The sequence below is a fragment of the Cololabis saira genome, chromosome 20 (genome assembly GCF_033807715.1).
Source record: "Cololabis saira isolate AMF1-May2022 chromosome 20, fColSai1.1, whole genome shotgun sequence".
NCBI classification, from domain to species: domain Eukaryota; kingdom Metazoa; phylum Chordata; class Actinopteri; order Beloniformes; family Belonidae; genus Cololabis; species Cololabis saira.
This window is the reverse complement of record NC_084606.1, coordinates 23987633-24003319: the sequence shown is the minus strand read 5'-3', so window position 1 is coordinate 24003319 and position 15687 is coordinate 23987633. Positions and strand designations below refer to the sequence as shown.

Here is a 15687-nt window from a genome sequence, read left to right as displayed (position 1 = left end):
AATGAGGTCCAGGACCAAAGATAGTAACAACATATTTTAGTAAACAATTAACATATATAATAAATAACATAACTATCTTAATGCAAACTTTACGTAGCCACTAACTTATTATGTGGGTATGAATGTGTTTAGAAGAAAATGGCTGAATTCACTTTACACGACTTAAGTGCAGTAAACTTGGTTGATGAAGGGAGTTTGGGATAAAGTGGCAGCTGCTTTTTTTATAATATAGCACACAACTTACACATTCTTACCACTGACCTTCTTTCTTTTCATCCTCTTCTTGTTTTCTTTCTTTTCGTGTGCCCAGAGGGACACGTTTGCTTCATTTTTTCCAATTGTGAATCACTATTGCCGCATGTGGATGCTAACTAGTAATGGGGCCCCATTAGGGGTATTCCTGACTGTCATTGCAGCGTCTACGGGGGTTTCAAGTTGTGTCGCTGATATGGAGCGATATCAGTCGTCTGTCGGGGCCCCCCCTACTATCAACTAGCCCAGGGGTCGGCAACCCGCGGCTCCAGAGCCGCATGCAGCTCTTTAGCGCCGCCCTAGTGGCTCCTGGAGCTTTTTCAAAAATGTTTGACCTTTTTTTTCTTCTTTTTTTCCTCTTTTTTTCCTCTTTTTTTCCTTTATTTCTTTTTCCCCCTTTTATCTTTTTTTCTTCTTTTTTCTTTTTTTCCTTTTTTTCTCTTTTTTTCTTCCCTTTTCCTTTCCTTTTTAATCTCGACATTTCAACTTTTTTCTCGACATTTCGACTTTTTTCTTGACATTGTACTTCAACATTAATCTCCACATTTCGACTTTTTTCTCGACATTTCGACTTATTTCTCAACATTTCGACTTTTTTATCAACATTTCAACTTTATTCACAAAATTTTGACTTTTTTCTCAACATTTCGACTTTTTTATCAACATTTCAACTTTTTTCTCGACATTTCGACTTTTTCTCGAAATGCATAATGAAAAAAAAAATCTTCCCCCAGTTTTAACAAATATAGATACACGTTATACAAGACTTATCATTTTTTGCGGCTCCAGACATATTTGTTTTTTGTGTTTTTGGTCCAATATGGCTCTTTCAACATTTTGGGTTGCCGACCCCTGAACTAGCCAGTGACAACCTGGAAACGGCCCCGTGAGGGGGGTTTCTGATGCGTCGTCGTTGCAGCGTGTAAAGCAGTTCCATTAGTTTGTTGTTGACGTCAGCCGTAGCCCCTTCAGGTCGGGGCTCTGTTATCAACCCAACACAGCTGCATACAGCTGATTATTGCTCCCCAACAGTCTGGGGGGGTAAGAGACCCTCCAGACCCCCCAGACCAGGTTCTAACTCACTGCCTCCGCAGTTTTGGTTTAGTTACTGCTAAACAAATAACTTTAACACGGCTTTCTGTCATTCTAGGGTAAGGCAGACCCCCCCCTGTCCTCCTGGCCCGGTACAGGAGGTAAATCTGTCCCAGGGACCATATGTGCGATGTATGGACAACTACTGTGATAACATTTATCTTTAGAATTAACGCTCTTCAGTTTCCGCGGCGTCGGCACATTTCACACCGAGGAAGGGCCAATGCTATTTTTTTTTCTCCCTTTTCCCCGAAACTCAAGCTGTCCAAATCTCGCCTCTCCTTCACCCCTGACTCTGCCTCAACCCCGTCCCTTACAATAACTCAGTGCCGCGCGCCTCTTATCTCCCCCCCCCCCGTCTCGGATGGTGTTCCTTCTCGGCCCGCCGGCGGGAGGATGACGCTCCGTAGACTCGACGTCCCTCTGCGGTGGGAAATGAGGAGGAAGATGAGGAATCCAGATCCGGACCTGCTCCCCTTCTGTCACCGTCTCGGAGCTTTCCCTCGCGTGGGTTCGCCCGCCTCGTACGGCTGCGGGTGTGTGGCCGCCTCAAAGCATTTTTTCCGCGCCTGCCTGTCTTCAGCTCGTCGACTCGGACCGCTGACTGTTAATCTTGCTGCACGGCGTGAGGGTCAGACACGAGCCATTTTCCTACCGTCGCACTGTCAGGCTACAGTTAACTCTGGAAAAACACTTCCAGCGGATGTCTAATCTTTCTTCAGCCTTACCTACTTAACGTCAACAAAGATCAGAACTGTACTAACTAAACTCGACCGCATGATCCTCTATAATTCACTCAAGACACACTCGGTAATCAATCTCCATAGACAGATAAACTGATTAAACGAGCAGCTGATTCTGTTGGGTTTTACAGCGCCGCTTCTCAGAATATCCAACTTTGGAAAGCCGGGTAATTTAAGACTCTCTCAAGTCTGATTCAGACGACACGGGAGCTTTTTTTTTTCCCCTCCTTCTGGACAATTATATAGTCATAAACTTTTACCATACAGTAGGTTCGCCGAGACACATGAGAGACTACGAGTTGGACCCGTCTCTTTGGAGCGTTGGAGGATGGCACAACTGTGATGTTTTGGCTCAGAAAAAACATTTTTCAGGTTTAACAACACAGCCTTGTTTTGACAGGGAGGCCGCGGCTCCTTAAAAAGTCTTAAATTCAATTTTTGCTAAAATAAGGCCTTTCAATGTCTTAATTTTAGAGGGAATGTATCCAGTCATGATTTAAAAAGTTTATTTCATAGTTTTGAGGAGAATCTCCTGCAGAGGTTCTAAATCTGTATTGACAGGTTGGGCAAGACAACAAATTTCAGCTCCTTTTCCTGGTTCTAACTAAATATTTGAGAAATTATTAACAAAAACGTTGCCATTTTTGCAGAGAAAAGTAGAAACTTACACAATAAACTCAATAAAGATCTAAGAAAAGGAGCACATATCATTTTTTTTTTTTTTAAACATGTGTTTATTAGTCTTTTGTTTGCAATTTACAGCAAATCAAACAGGACATTCTTACAGGCAAGACAACAGAGCAAACTCCTTAAGAGCAATCTCCTTATTCCCCCTCCCTTCCCCCTTTCCCCTCAAATAAAGCAAAAAATGCAGAAAAAATAATAATAAATTAAATAAATAAATACATGAATTACATAAATAAGAGTAGACAGATATTGCTAACAGTTATATGAAGAGTTTCCCAAGGGCGTTTCTCAGTTATTTACATTATATCATTATTTAACACATCCTACTCCCTCAGAGCCTCCTACTGCTGAAGCAAATTACCAACATTAACATCATGTCTCAAAAACCTTATAAAAGGTCTCCAGATGTCATCAAAAACATGACGTTTCCGTTTAATAATGTACGTTATCTTTTCCAATGTCACGTTTGATGCCATCTCTTTCATCCATCTTCCAATTCTTGGAGCATCGACATTTTTCCAATTAAGAGAAATTATACGTTTAGGTTGTAATATACACATTTATACTAATCTAGATTCTTTTGTAAATGTGGGGTAGTTGGATATATGGCCAGAAGGAAAAGTTTGGGATCCAGTGGTAGCTTTTTAGTTAATATTTGAGCTCATACTGTGTCCTTTACGGTTGTGTTGTCTAAACTGAGGCCGCCGGTGTATTCCAGCTCTTAGGCTGTTTTCTGGTCCAAATCACTTAAGTTTGTGAACGATTCGGTGTTTTCTTTCACCGCCAGATCCACACCAAAGGTCGCCATTTAAATTTCAGATTGAGGCCTCCTCCTTTTCTCGGTCCGATCGTCTTGCTCCACCCCCAACTGTGATTATGTTCACACCAAATGAAACAAACCGCACCAGTCGCAGAAGCTCGGTCTGGCCGTTGTAGCGTCTCCACCGTCTGTGGGTTGTCAGGAAGACGGGACGGCGCTGGATCTCAGGGCTGCTGTGGAGCTGTGATCTGGAGCCCCGCTGGCTCCAGTCCCAGTGTAATCTGGGGCTTTAGCAGGAGCCAGGCTTGAGGCGGTTCTGCCCTCCGGACCCAGCCGCCCCTCCAACCCGGCCTGGAGCCGCGTGATGTGGCTCCTGGCCACCTATCTGAGGCTGCTGTGGCTGCACCAGGATCACATCTGACTCCTGAGCCGGGGGTTCACATCCACCAGCTCACCGTGGCGTCTCCTCTTCTTGACTTCAGCTGTCCTGTGTTTCACAGCCTCCTTCATGCCGTCGGAAAAAGGCTCCCAATCAGCTCCAAAATTAAGTTTTTCCCTCATATGCAAATATTGACCTTTTCATCAGATGTTTTCACAGCCAGAAAGTGGTCAGCTATTATTTGTATTAGTATCTTTGGCTTGAGTGAAAGGACCCAGTCATGAGTAGCATCAGTTCCAACACTTCATTCTGAGCAGCTATAATAAAATCACAGAGAATTTGTTTAATTTCTAATGTTTCAATCATGTTTTTAATGCACATTTTGAAGTTGGACATGAGAAAAAAAAGATGAACTGAAACAGAAAAATGTGATATTTACATTCAGTTGATTCAGTTTCTGCCCTAATGGAAAAGTTCAGATGTGTTTCATGAGAAATGTGTCCATGTGATGCTGCCACCTGATCTCTTCAGATGCGTCTCAATGACATTTACATGACGCACATATTCTAAGAAGCAACATTTACAAAGTTTGCTTTGACTTTGCTTGACATTTGGGTGGAAATCAATTAACCTTTGACCTTTTTTAAAGTGCAACTCTTTTCAACAAAAGGAAAAAAACAACCCTATACAGACATTGAAGATTACCAAATAGTAGTAAACTTCTATTAGATTTAATTAACACACAGTTTGGTGGACAGTGAAGGTCACATTATTATAAGCTGAATAAATATAAATAAAATGTTATTTCCTTATAGAATCACAATTTATCCACCAACTCTAAAATGTCCCTGCTACGCCTGCAGGGGTTAGATCCCAGATACAACAGACTGGAGGGAGGACACACAAAATTTTTTTTCTTTTTTTTTCTTTTTTTTCAGCAAAGGCACTGCTACGACAAGATAACTGAAACCAAAAAAATGTAATATTAAACGGAGGGCATCTAAGGAACAACAAAATTAATGGGCTGAATGACAATGGACTAGCAGGGGAGGAGTGAGGGACAACGTATAGACATACTGGTAAAGACCCAGGGACAACTACAGCTGGGAGGTTGTTATTGTAATAACACAGGTTCCTGTTGGCAGAATGGTGACACCTACTGCTTATATGAATCATCCATCCATCCATGTATGCGTCCGTCCGTCCGTCCATCCATCCATCCATCCATCCACCATCTGCACCTGTTTCATCCTCTGTTGGATCCGTCCCAGTTGTCTTCAGATGAAGGACCGGTTGCAGATACTTATCTCATTGAACCGACGCTTAACTGTTCAATTCATGGGGATGGAAATGCACATAAACTTAAAGGGGCCCTATTATGGCATCTAATCCCTATTTTAAACAGGCCTTGAATGTCTTAAAAACAAGATTTTGATTGTTTTTGCTAAATAAATTAGAAATTCAGCCTCTAAACCATGTCTTTATCATCTCATTCTCTAACCTCATTATCTATGAGGGATTGTGAGTGGGCGGGGCTATGATAATGAGGCTCTGTGCTGATTGGCTGCCTGAATGACGTGATACACCGCTACGAAAAAATGACTGAAGCTCCGGCTGGCGGAGTTCCCCCGTGTGTCATAACTGGATGCGAGCGAGCGTCAGCGACAAAATCCATTCCATTATTTTCTATTGGACTGTCCTAACTGGCCGCGCAGCGCTGTGCGACGCGGCACGCCGTTTTAAGCTGAACATTTGTCGGATGCCCTGCTTCCATTTTCTTCCTGCCGCTCGCGTTGAAAGCCGGTTGAAAGCGCTGTAGGAAACAGTCACGGATGGGGAACGGCTGATCCAGTTAGTTGAAATGAGAAGTTATCTCTATGATTCCTCCTCATTTCACTACAAAAACCTCAATAAAGTGGCAGCTGGCTGGAGGGAGATGGACAGAGAGCGTCTGATGTCACGCAGTGCGATGCGATAGTCGGACGCTCATGCAGTTACACGGTTTTATAGTTGTGGCCGTGGTTTGCATTTTCATTACGTAACGAAAGGGAGCAGAATCTGAACGGCTCGTAGAAGCCACATCACACTGGATGGATCATCCGGGTGGCTGTACAGACACTGCAGAATTTGGTTGCTTTCCTTCTTCTCTGAGTTGGCAGGCTGAGGGGAGACCACTTTATATATGTTAAAGCAAGAAAAAACATGTTTTTCATAATAAGTCCCCTTTAACATTTTACAAATTGCTTACAAAATGACAATATATCTGGATTTAAACCCCGACTACTCCAGAGAACCCACGACCTGCAGGAGGATGGACGTTGTGAATGACTTAATTGACCCCAGTATTGTTTTAGACCTCATGCTTGTCCGCTTCTTTCTTTTCTGGGCTAACTCGTACGAGTTTTATCTACTAAGACAGATTCATCCAATTATTGCAGGAAATGTCACGATTCTTGACATAAATGTGTCTCCAGGTCACCTGGTCTTGGACCTGAACCACATGCTGCGTCCCGCCAAGTCTCCAGAAAAATGTAACCTGCAGATGTTGAACCAGCCGGTGGACAAGCTGGTGTCTCTGTTCGAACAGAAAACCGTCAAAGGATGGTGGCCGTGCGCCTGCAGCCAGAACGGAGAGAAGATCATCGCCGTGAGGACACACACACACACACACACACACACACACACACACACACACACACACACACACACACACACAGAGATACCAGATCACGTTGAAGCCGGCAGCAGAGGGGCAAACAGCAGCAGAGCGAAGGGACGTCCCAGGTTTCAGTACGGCAACATAGTTAGCTGTGATGAACCCTCTGTGTTAAATCAGTACCGTGTTTGCGGACCATAAGGCGCAGTATCAATGAACGGCTCTATCTTCATACATAAGGCGCATGATAAAACATATATAAAGCGAAACAAAACGGTCTGGTAAGTTGAACTTTATTCAGAATATCGTTCAGTTGTACCTAAAACAGAAAAATACTCACATTTTAAATCATTCGTCTTCCACAAATCCACCAATAAAAAGAGGAGGTAAGCGTCGTACTACGTCCTTTTCTCTGATTGGTTGTTCGTTGCCAGCAATAGCGGACACCTGAAGTTAGTGTGAGGTTGGAACAACGTTGTATTCCAGCATTTGATTATGATGCAGATTTGAAAACTGGGTTTAATCTAAAAACCTAACGTTGACGTCTAATTACAGTAAGGTAACGATGACTAGATGTTGGATGATGGTTGCTTGCAGCGCTACATAATTAGTTATCTAACGTTGTCTGAAGCTGCAACCCGTATCCAACCAAGGACCCACTTTATTGTGTCTGAACGGTCCGACCATCAATCAAGCTACTACAACATTTTGAGAGATTTCTGAGCGGAGTGTATCACATAAAACTGGTGTGAGGTCAGTAGGCACAACAAAATTCACACATAATACGCCCGGATTATCAGGGAGGGAGCACTGCCAGTTTTTGAGAAAATTTAAGGACTTTAAGTGCAGAAAATACGGTATATGTGAACTTGCTCCTAAAGCTTAGTTTGTTCACAAGTGAAGTGCACAAAAGCCCCTTCTGAAACTTTGCGAACGAGTAAAACTCAGTCCAGGATTCATCGCCGAGTACCGGTCCCCCAGTGAGACGCCAGACACCTGAATATGATGACATGATGTATAAACAACAACAGTCCTCTGTATTGTTGTCATGGTGCCTTCAGGGGAAGGTGGAGATGTCTCTGGAGATCGTGTCGGAGCAGGAGCAGGAGGAGCGGCCGGCCGGCCTCGGCAGGGACGAGCCCAACATGAACCCTCACCTGGAGGAGCCTCAGTGAGTCACAGTCCACAGGTAGACGTCACCGTGACGATCTTCTCTCCTCATCCTCATCCCCCTTTTCCTGTCCCGTCCACCAGCCGTCCAGAGACGTCCTTCCTGTGGTTCTCCTCCCCGTACAAGACGCTCAAGTTCATCCTCTGGAGACGATTCAAATGGGTTATCATCCTCTTCATCATCCTTTTCCTCATCTTCCTGTTCCTGGGTGTCTTCCTCTACTCCTTCCCGGTGAGTTGGAGTGCCACAGGGAAACTGGTTGTGGGTGGAGTCCAAAGGAGACCAACCATCTCTGTATTTATGTGTGAATAAGTCAGTGCATGTGCACCCTTGTTGCTTCATTAGCAAGTTAAGAGCGTAAGTAGCTGCCAGGTGCCAAACGCATTCGATCGTCACAGTCTACGAGCACCTTCATAAAAGCAGAAATGTGCTTTTCTGGAGCATTCAAGTGTAAACACAATGCCAAAGAGAAAGGACATCAGCAAAGGCTTTCCGATGTCTATGAGGAGTTATATCATAATTATTAAGTACAAAAGATAATTTCCAAGATGGTTTTCAATCCAGGCGTGAACGTCCAAGCCATGGAGGACTTTAAAGAACTACATCTCATGGTCTGAAAGATTCATTTAGCATATTAAATGTTTATAAAAGTAATATTAGAAAATGTGAAGGGTGTGTAAGCTGTCCTCAAGGTCTGGTTATGTTCCAACTGTGGACGGAGGGATCCTACCAGAACCATCAGTTTAATTACGATGGATTGATGGATGGATGGATGGATTGATGATGGATGGATGGACGGATGGATTGGAGGGATGGATGGATTGATGATGGACAGATGGATGGATGGATGGATGGATGGATGGATGGATGGATTGATGATGGATGGATGCATGGATGGATGGATGGATTGATGATGGATGATGGATGGATGCATGGATGGATGGATGGATTGATGAATTGATGAATGGATGGATGGATGGATGATGGACAGATGGATGGATGGATGGATGGATGGATGGATGGATTGGAGGGATGGATGGATTGATGATGGATGGATGGATGGATGGATTGGAGGGATGGATGGATTGATGATGGACAGATGGATGCATGGATGGATGGATGGATGGATGGATGGATTGATGATGGATGGATGCATGGATGGATGGATGGATTGATGATGGACAGATGGATGGATGGATGGATGGATGGATTGATGATGGATGGATGCATGGATGGATGGATGGATTGAAGGGATGGATGGATTGATGATGGACAGATGGATGCATGGATGGATGGATGGATGGATTGATGATGGATGGATGGATTGATGATGGATGGATGGATTGATGATGGATGGATGGATGGATTGATGATGGATGGATGGATTGATGATGGATGGATGGATTGATGATGGATGGATGCATGGATGGATGGATGGATTGATGATGGATGGATGGATTGATGATGGATGGATGGATTGATGATGGATGGATGCATGGATGGATGGATGGATTGATGATGGATGGATGGATTGATGATGGATGGATGGATTGATGATGGATGGATGGATTGATGATGGATGGATGGATTGATGATGGATGGATGCATGGATGGATGGATGGATTGATGAATGGATGGATGGATTGATGATGGACAGATGGATGGATGGATGGATGGATGGATTGAGGATGGATGGATGGATTGATGATGGATGGATGCATTGATGATGGACGGATGGATGGATGGATGGATGGATGGATGGATGGATGGATGGATGGATGGATGGATGGATGATGGATGGATGGATGGATGGATGGATGGAGGGATGGATGGATGGATGGAGGGATGGATGGATGGATGGATGGATTGATGATGGATGGATGGATTGATGATGGACAGATGGATGGATGGATGGATGGATGGATGGATGGATTGAGGATGGATGGATGGATGGATGGATTGAGGATGGATGGATGGATGAATGGATGGATGGAGGATGGATGGATGGATTGATGATGGATGGATGGATGGATGATGGATTGAAGGGATGGATGGATGGATGATGGATGGATTGATGATGGATGGATGGATGGATGGATGGATGGATGATGGATTGAAGGGATGGATGGATGGATGATGGATGGATTGATGATGGATGGATGGATGGATGGATGGATGATGGATTGAAGGGATGGATGGATGGATGGATGGATGGATGGATGGATGGATGGATGGATGGATTGATGGATGGATGGATGATGGATTGAAGGGATGGATGGATGGATGGATGGATGGATGGATGGATGGATGGATGGATGGATGGATGGATGGATGGATGGATGGATGGATGGATGGATGGATGGATGATGGATTGAAGGGATGGATGGATTGATGGATGGATGGATGGATGGATTGATGGATGGATGGATGATGGATTGAAGGGATGGATGGATGGATGGATGGATGGATGGATGGATGGATGGATGGATGGATGGATGGATGGACTGCTGCTTAAGTAGGGTCCAGGTGAAAGGGATCAGTATCCGGCACCTTCAAAGTCAGCTGGGAAAAGGGAACTCCATGACGGTGATCTGCAACCCCTGGACTCTCCAGCAGAAGAGTCCAGGTGTTGCAGCAGGTTCAGTTGGACCTCGGTCTGATGGAAACGCTGCAGCGGTTCCCCAGAGCTGTTTCTGTCTTCGTCTACGTCCAATAAAGGTCAGGAACGTTAACCTCACGCATCGTTTTGTTTGCCATTGAACAGAACTACGCTGCCATGAAGATGGTCGGGCCCTTTGGGCCGGCCAAGACGGCCGAGTGATGGCGCCGTCAGGACGGAAGTTTGGGACGGAGCTTCAGGACTCCTCTCCTCCGGAGGCGAGGCTGAGACGAACTAGAGCATTCTGGGATTTCTGTACAGACGGACGAGCTCAGCGGCAGCCGTGTGTGTTTGTGTCCATTTGTGCCTTTGCCATGTTTTCACCCGGCCGCCGCCGTATTACCAGAGCTCAGCAGGCGCCGTCCGCCCCCCCGCCACCTCTTTCATGCCGCCTGCGCTCCTGCCGAGATGAAGGACAGTCAAAACTCACCGCTGAGGCCGATTCAAAGATGGAGGTGCTGCTTGATGTTTGTGCCGCCGACGGTTTCCCAGCAGGAGGCATAAACGCCGGACAGACGTCAAATGTCAAACTTCATCACCCCAACAGTTTATTCTGAGCTTGAAACAGGATTGTAGTCCTTCTCTGTGACGTGTATGATATCGTATTGGTGTAAAAACTTGTATCCTAGCGACCGCCGTATGTGCGTTCACACTTGATGCCTTCAGGTGTGGTGGGATTTCTCATCATCCTCCTCTTCCTCGTCTCGCAGGGGTCAGGGGGTCAAGTCGGGGATTTGCTGTCGCTGATCTCGGAGCTGTGTGTGTGTGTGTGTGTGTGTGTGTGTGTGTGTGTGTGTGTGTGTGTGTGTGTGATCTTCACGGTTAAATGGAAACATGGAAGGATAACAACATAATTGAGTTAAATCTTCAAATCAAACCATTTTTAAAATTTTCTTTGAGAGTTTTTATCTCGAACATCTAAAACAGCTTTTTAACCTGTTTTGAGACACGACACATTATGTTAGAATAAATAAATAAACCAAAACCTACATGCATGTTTTTGTCCCACCGTGTCCTCAGGACTGCCCCTCATCATATAGACTGTTTTTGTTTTTTAACGTACATCTCTGTTCTTATGTTTCAAGCAGGTGAGTTTTATCTGAAAACACAGATATGGATTAATGAAGTAATATCTCACGTTGGAATCCAACCGTGAAGATGAGACGTTGCCTTCAAGGGACAATAATTTAACACCAAAGTTACACCAGATGTTTAGAGGGAGATTTATTTATGTGTTGCGGGAATTAGGACTTTCAGAGCTTTTTGATTCTTGAACTGCGTCATAAATGTGAACCAGCCTTAAACAGCCTGCCGATGGCGACGAGCTGGAGTCAGACAACTCCGCCGCTCCAGCTCTGTTCCCGTCAGCGAACGCAGCGTGCCTTCAGCCCTCAGCTGTGGAGCAGCAGCAGCCTCCACGTGAAAACACGGATCCAATTACGTTTAAAAGGTTTCAGTCAGTGTCATTTTGGATGTTTCAGCTGGAAACGGAACGCGCTCATGAAACGCGAGAACGCCTCTGCCGTTGACTAATAAAGTCCTGATGCCGTTAAAGTGCAGGAAGCGGTAGCTGGTGGGGACTCTCTCTGGGGGAGGATGTGTTTTTGCATGAGCAACACCGAGTATTTTCTGTTATTGTTTCTGATTTTGTGGGAATGTGTTGTAAACGTGTGCTGGATTAACATCCAGCACATATTAGTGTATGCACTGGACTTCATCAGTATTATCAATAAAACTGCATTCAGATCAGTGTGTGTGTGTGGTGTATTTAAAAAAAAAACCCAACCATCCAACAACCAGGCAGAGGAAAGGGTAATTAGATGAAGAAACGAGCGCAGCCACAAGTCCTTTAAGGAAACCGTTGGTTATTTTTGTAAATTCACATTGACTTTGAGCTAAATCTCAATATTTGCAATGGATGCAACCCCTATCGTCATGGCGACTCCATCTCGTCATCTCAGTTTCAGCTGAGCAGACCGACCCCTCCATCAACGCTGCACCGCTCACAAACCTCAGGTCCCGTAGACCCACAGCGTTCTTATAACATGTTCTTTTTATTAAAGATAGTTAATAAAAAAGATATGAAAATAAACATGGATGCTGTTAAAAACAAACACCAAAAATGTCTACATGGTGGTGGACGAGGTTATCATATCCTGTATAATCGGATGGAGAGCAGAAGCTGCAGCTGCAGCTCAAATGCTTCACTAGTTTATTTGAACTGGACCGTCCAACCATTAAATTATTGACTCGTACTTTTCCTTTGTTCAAACTAGGCCTGTTTGTGAAAAAAAATGTAATAACTGAGGGAAGGGACGATGAAAGAGGAGCTTTTCAGTTCCAGTCTGCTTGTCTCACGGTGGACCGGAGCAGGAAACATCTAAAACCTGTCGGACACTGGACCTCGAGGATAGTGATGTTCAATACCACCGATTTCTTTTCCGATCTGATATTGAGTAAAATTCAGGCTGGTATTGGCGATATCCTTGTCCAAATACACCTAATGTGCCCGGTTAATCTAAAAGAAATGGTGTATTTTAGATAGCTTAAGAATACAAGATATCAGTCACTTATTTAGCTATTTATTTTAAAGTCAGAAGTATACTGAGGTAGCGGCCGAGCTATTACAACAGAAAAACCAATGTTTGAAAAAGGTGTTTCCATCATAAAAAAATTGTAAATTGTAAGTAAAATAATAAAACCATTAAAATAAGAGAATAATGAACAAAAATAAGAACTACTATAAAAATGAAAATGAGCAGCGTGTCATTCAGACTACATCTGAATAGTTTAGTTACTTTCCACTGTATTCCTGTTAACGATGTACATTACCACAGATGACTGAAGTATCGATATTTTCATTTGAGAATTGATTTTAGAGCGTATAGATCTGGTATCGGAAGTATTGATATTTCAGTATTGATCCCCACATCACTACTCAAGGACCAGGGTTCCCGGCCCTGATCTGTAACAACGTGGGGGGGCGAGGGGTCAGTCAAAAATGACAACTCTTTCATTTTGAATCAAATCAAACCAGCACACCAATCAAATGTATGAATCAATTTTTTGGCTCACTATCTCGAAATACAAAGAGGAGCTATTTAATTCCCTAATAACCAGCAGCGTTTTCTTGAAGTCAAGGGATCCCAGGCTTCCTCATTTTCCCAGAATATATCCGTCATTTAATTAAAAAAAACACTTATTTTAACAGTTTACAGTTGTGGCTCTGTCGAAAACTGTTTTAGCAAATAAAGTGCAGTAGTGGTGACTTCAGTAACATGTAGGAAAAAACAACAACTTCAGTAATAATTTAAAAACACGGGCACATGTAGGTTAAAAACAGGATTCTCGTTGTCGGTCTACTGTCCTTACTGCGCCTGCGCGCTTTGATGAAGCAGCATGAATCCACTGAAGCTGTTTATTGTTGTTTATGTGGAGAAAATGAGCACCACGGGTTGTGACTGTGAGGGTGTATAACCATTTAAAGGTTTTATTGTCATAAATTGATGTTTGGTTTAAGAGGGTGTATGTATCGGATGGTAACCGAGAACTACCCATCTACCCTTCTGTGTGGAAAAAGACCACTTTCACATTCATGCTGCTGCAGTTTGTTACATAAATTTCCGTTTTCAAAAGACAAACTTGTGTTATGCTGCGTTTGACACGATGACGTACAAACTGCCGAATAAAGCTGTTTGTGTTCTGAAGTCAGAGTGATTGATCAGTTGGTGAATTGATCTGGCTGATTCCTGCTGATCATCTTCTTAACAACCCACACCTGAGAACCTGTAGCTGGTTATCAACCAGATACCTCCAAGAGCTGCTGAAGATGTGATGCGTCCCCTCGTTTGCTTTATTCAGACAGTTCATAAAGGTTAAAGTTTGCTGTCCTGATTTAAAAACTAAAACCAGCATCAGGATTAAAGGCATGCGGCTAAACTCTACTTTTAAGGGTGTATCTAGGTAAATGTGGTGCGGTTAGCTGAAGGTGCAAACACCACAGGTGTCCCTGTCACCGCGGTCAGCTGCATCTGTTACCCTGGCAACCCAGAAGATGGTCACGTTTCCAAGGGTCAGCTTTGCCTTTTACTACAGTATGTAAGATGGAACATTTGAAGCCAAACTTCTTTGAAGATCTCTCTCTCTCTTCCCCTTTGTTAATAGGCCTACTCTTCTCTTTTTTAATTTATTTTACTTTGCCTTTATTTTCAGTTTTCATCTCATAGCTTTTATCCTGATCAGGAGGATATAATTTAATCAAGACTTTAAGAGCCAAAATGAATGTTTTGTACTTAGTTTGGTTGCTATGGTTGCACAGGTGCTCGGATTTCCCTACACCTCAGGTGATAGTTTAGGGGTGTGGTCAGATGCTATTCAATGGATATGGGGGTGCCCATCAGGTATCATCTGGGGCTGAGGGGGTTTTTCTGTTGACCGTCTTCTTTTTTTTTCCCCCTGATCATAGTCATTCTTAAATACATACATCAGCCGTAGTGGTTGTAGTCACTTGTCATACATTCGAAACACAATACTATGTTGTGGGAACAAAGTCGCTACAAAGACACTAGTGTGCGTGTGTGCGTGTGTGCGTGTGTGTGTGTGCGCAGACCAAAAGTTTGGACACACTTCCCCATGAATGAGAAGGTGTGTCCAAACTTTTGGTCTTTTTGCGGTCTTTTTTAAGCCCGTATGGACAGTAGGAGACTTATGGCTTCGCTTACAAAAAAGCCAAACAACTTTTATTTATTTTCAAGAACAAGCACTTAACTAACCTTAAGTGTTGTAAGGTGAAAATAACAGCGACTTTCAAATGTGGCATCTGACTTTAATCCCACACCTCCTGCATGCGGCCGAGCTGCGTGATTATTATTTAGAGGTGGGTTAATTTCTTCAAGGTTAAACTGGATCGCCTTACTTGGCGCTGGAATGAGTAATTAGGGTCAAACTTCCATTAAACTGCATTTCAAGATGTAAAAGGCCTCGTAGAAGCCCACCTTTACCACAGCGGCGTATGCTTAAGTGTTTTCTGCCAAGTGGAGCGTTTTCCTGGTGTGTGGCTGAAGGGCAGGCCTGATTAGTGCGTACGCTGAGTGTTTCAGTCGCTGACCTCCGTACGAACCTGCAGTGTCGGCACAAGTCGCTTTTTTGACCGATTCCTCTCCTGAGCTCCCACAAGCCTAAATTATTACGTTTCTCTCCCACCTCCATCGCTCCTCATCCCGTAAGCGCTCTCTCTTTTTTCCCCTGGCTGCCCAGCTAGTGTTCTTTACTCTGCTTCTCAGGGGCGT

The 15687-nt window shown here is 43.9% G+C and overlaps 1 protein-coding gene across 7 annotated transcripts in view; it reads left to right on the top strand.

The window, feature by feature from the left end:
• Positions 1 to 12142, top strand: part of dysf (dysferlin, limb girdle muscular dystrophy 2B (autosomal recessive)) — a 115887-nt gene extending 103745 nt beyond the window's left edge. For all 7 annotated transcript variants that reach the window (XM_061710600.1, XM_061710596.1, XM_061710597.1 and 4 more), the window contains 4 exons: positions 6388 to 6560; positions 7631 to 7740; positions 7824 to 7971; positions 10505 to 12142. In XM_061710600.1, the coding sequence (XP_061566584.1) occupies positions 6388 to 6560; positions 7631 to 7740; positions 7824 to 7971; positions 10505 to 10561 (488 nt within the window). In that variant the 3' untranslated portion in view covers positions 10562 to 12142. The remainder of the gene's footprint in view (positions 1 to 6387; positions 6561 to 7630; positions 7741 to 7823; positions 7972 to 10504) is intronic.
• Positions 12143 to 15687: the final 3545 nt, after the last annotated feature.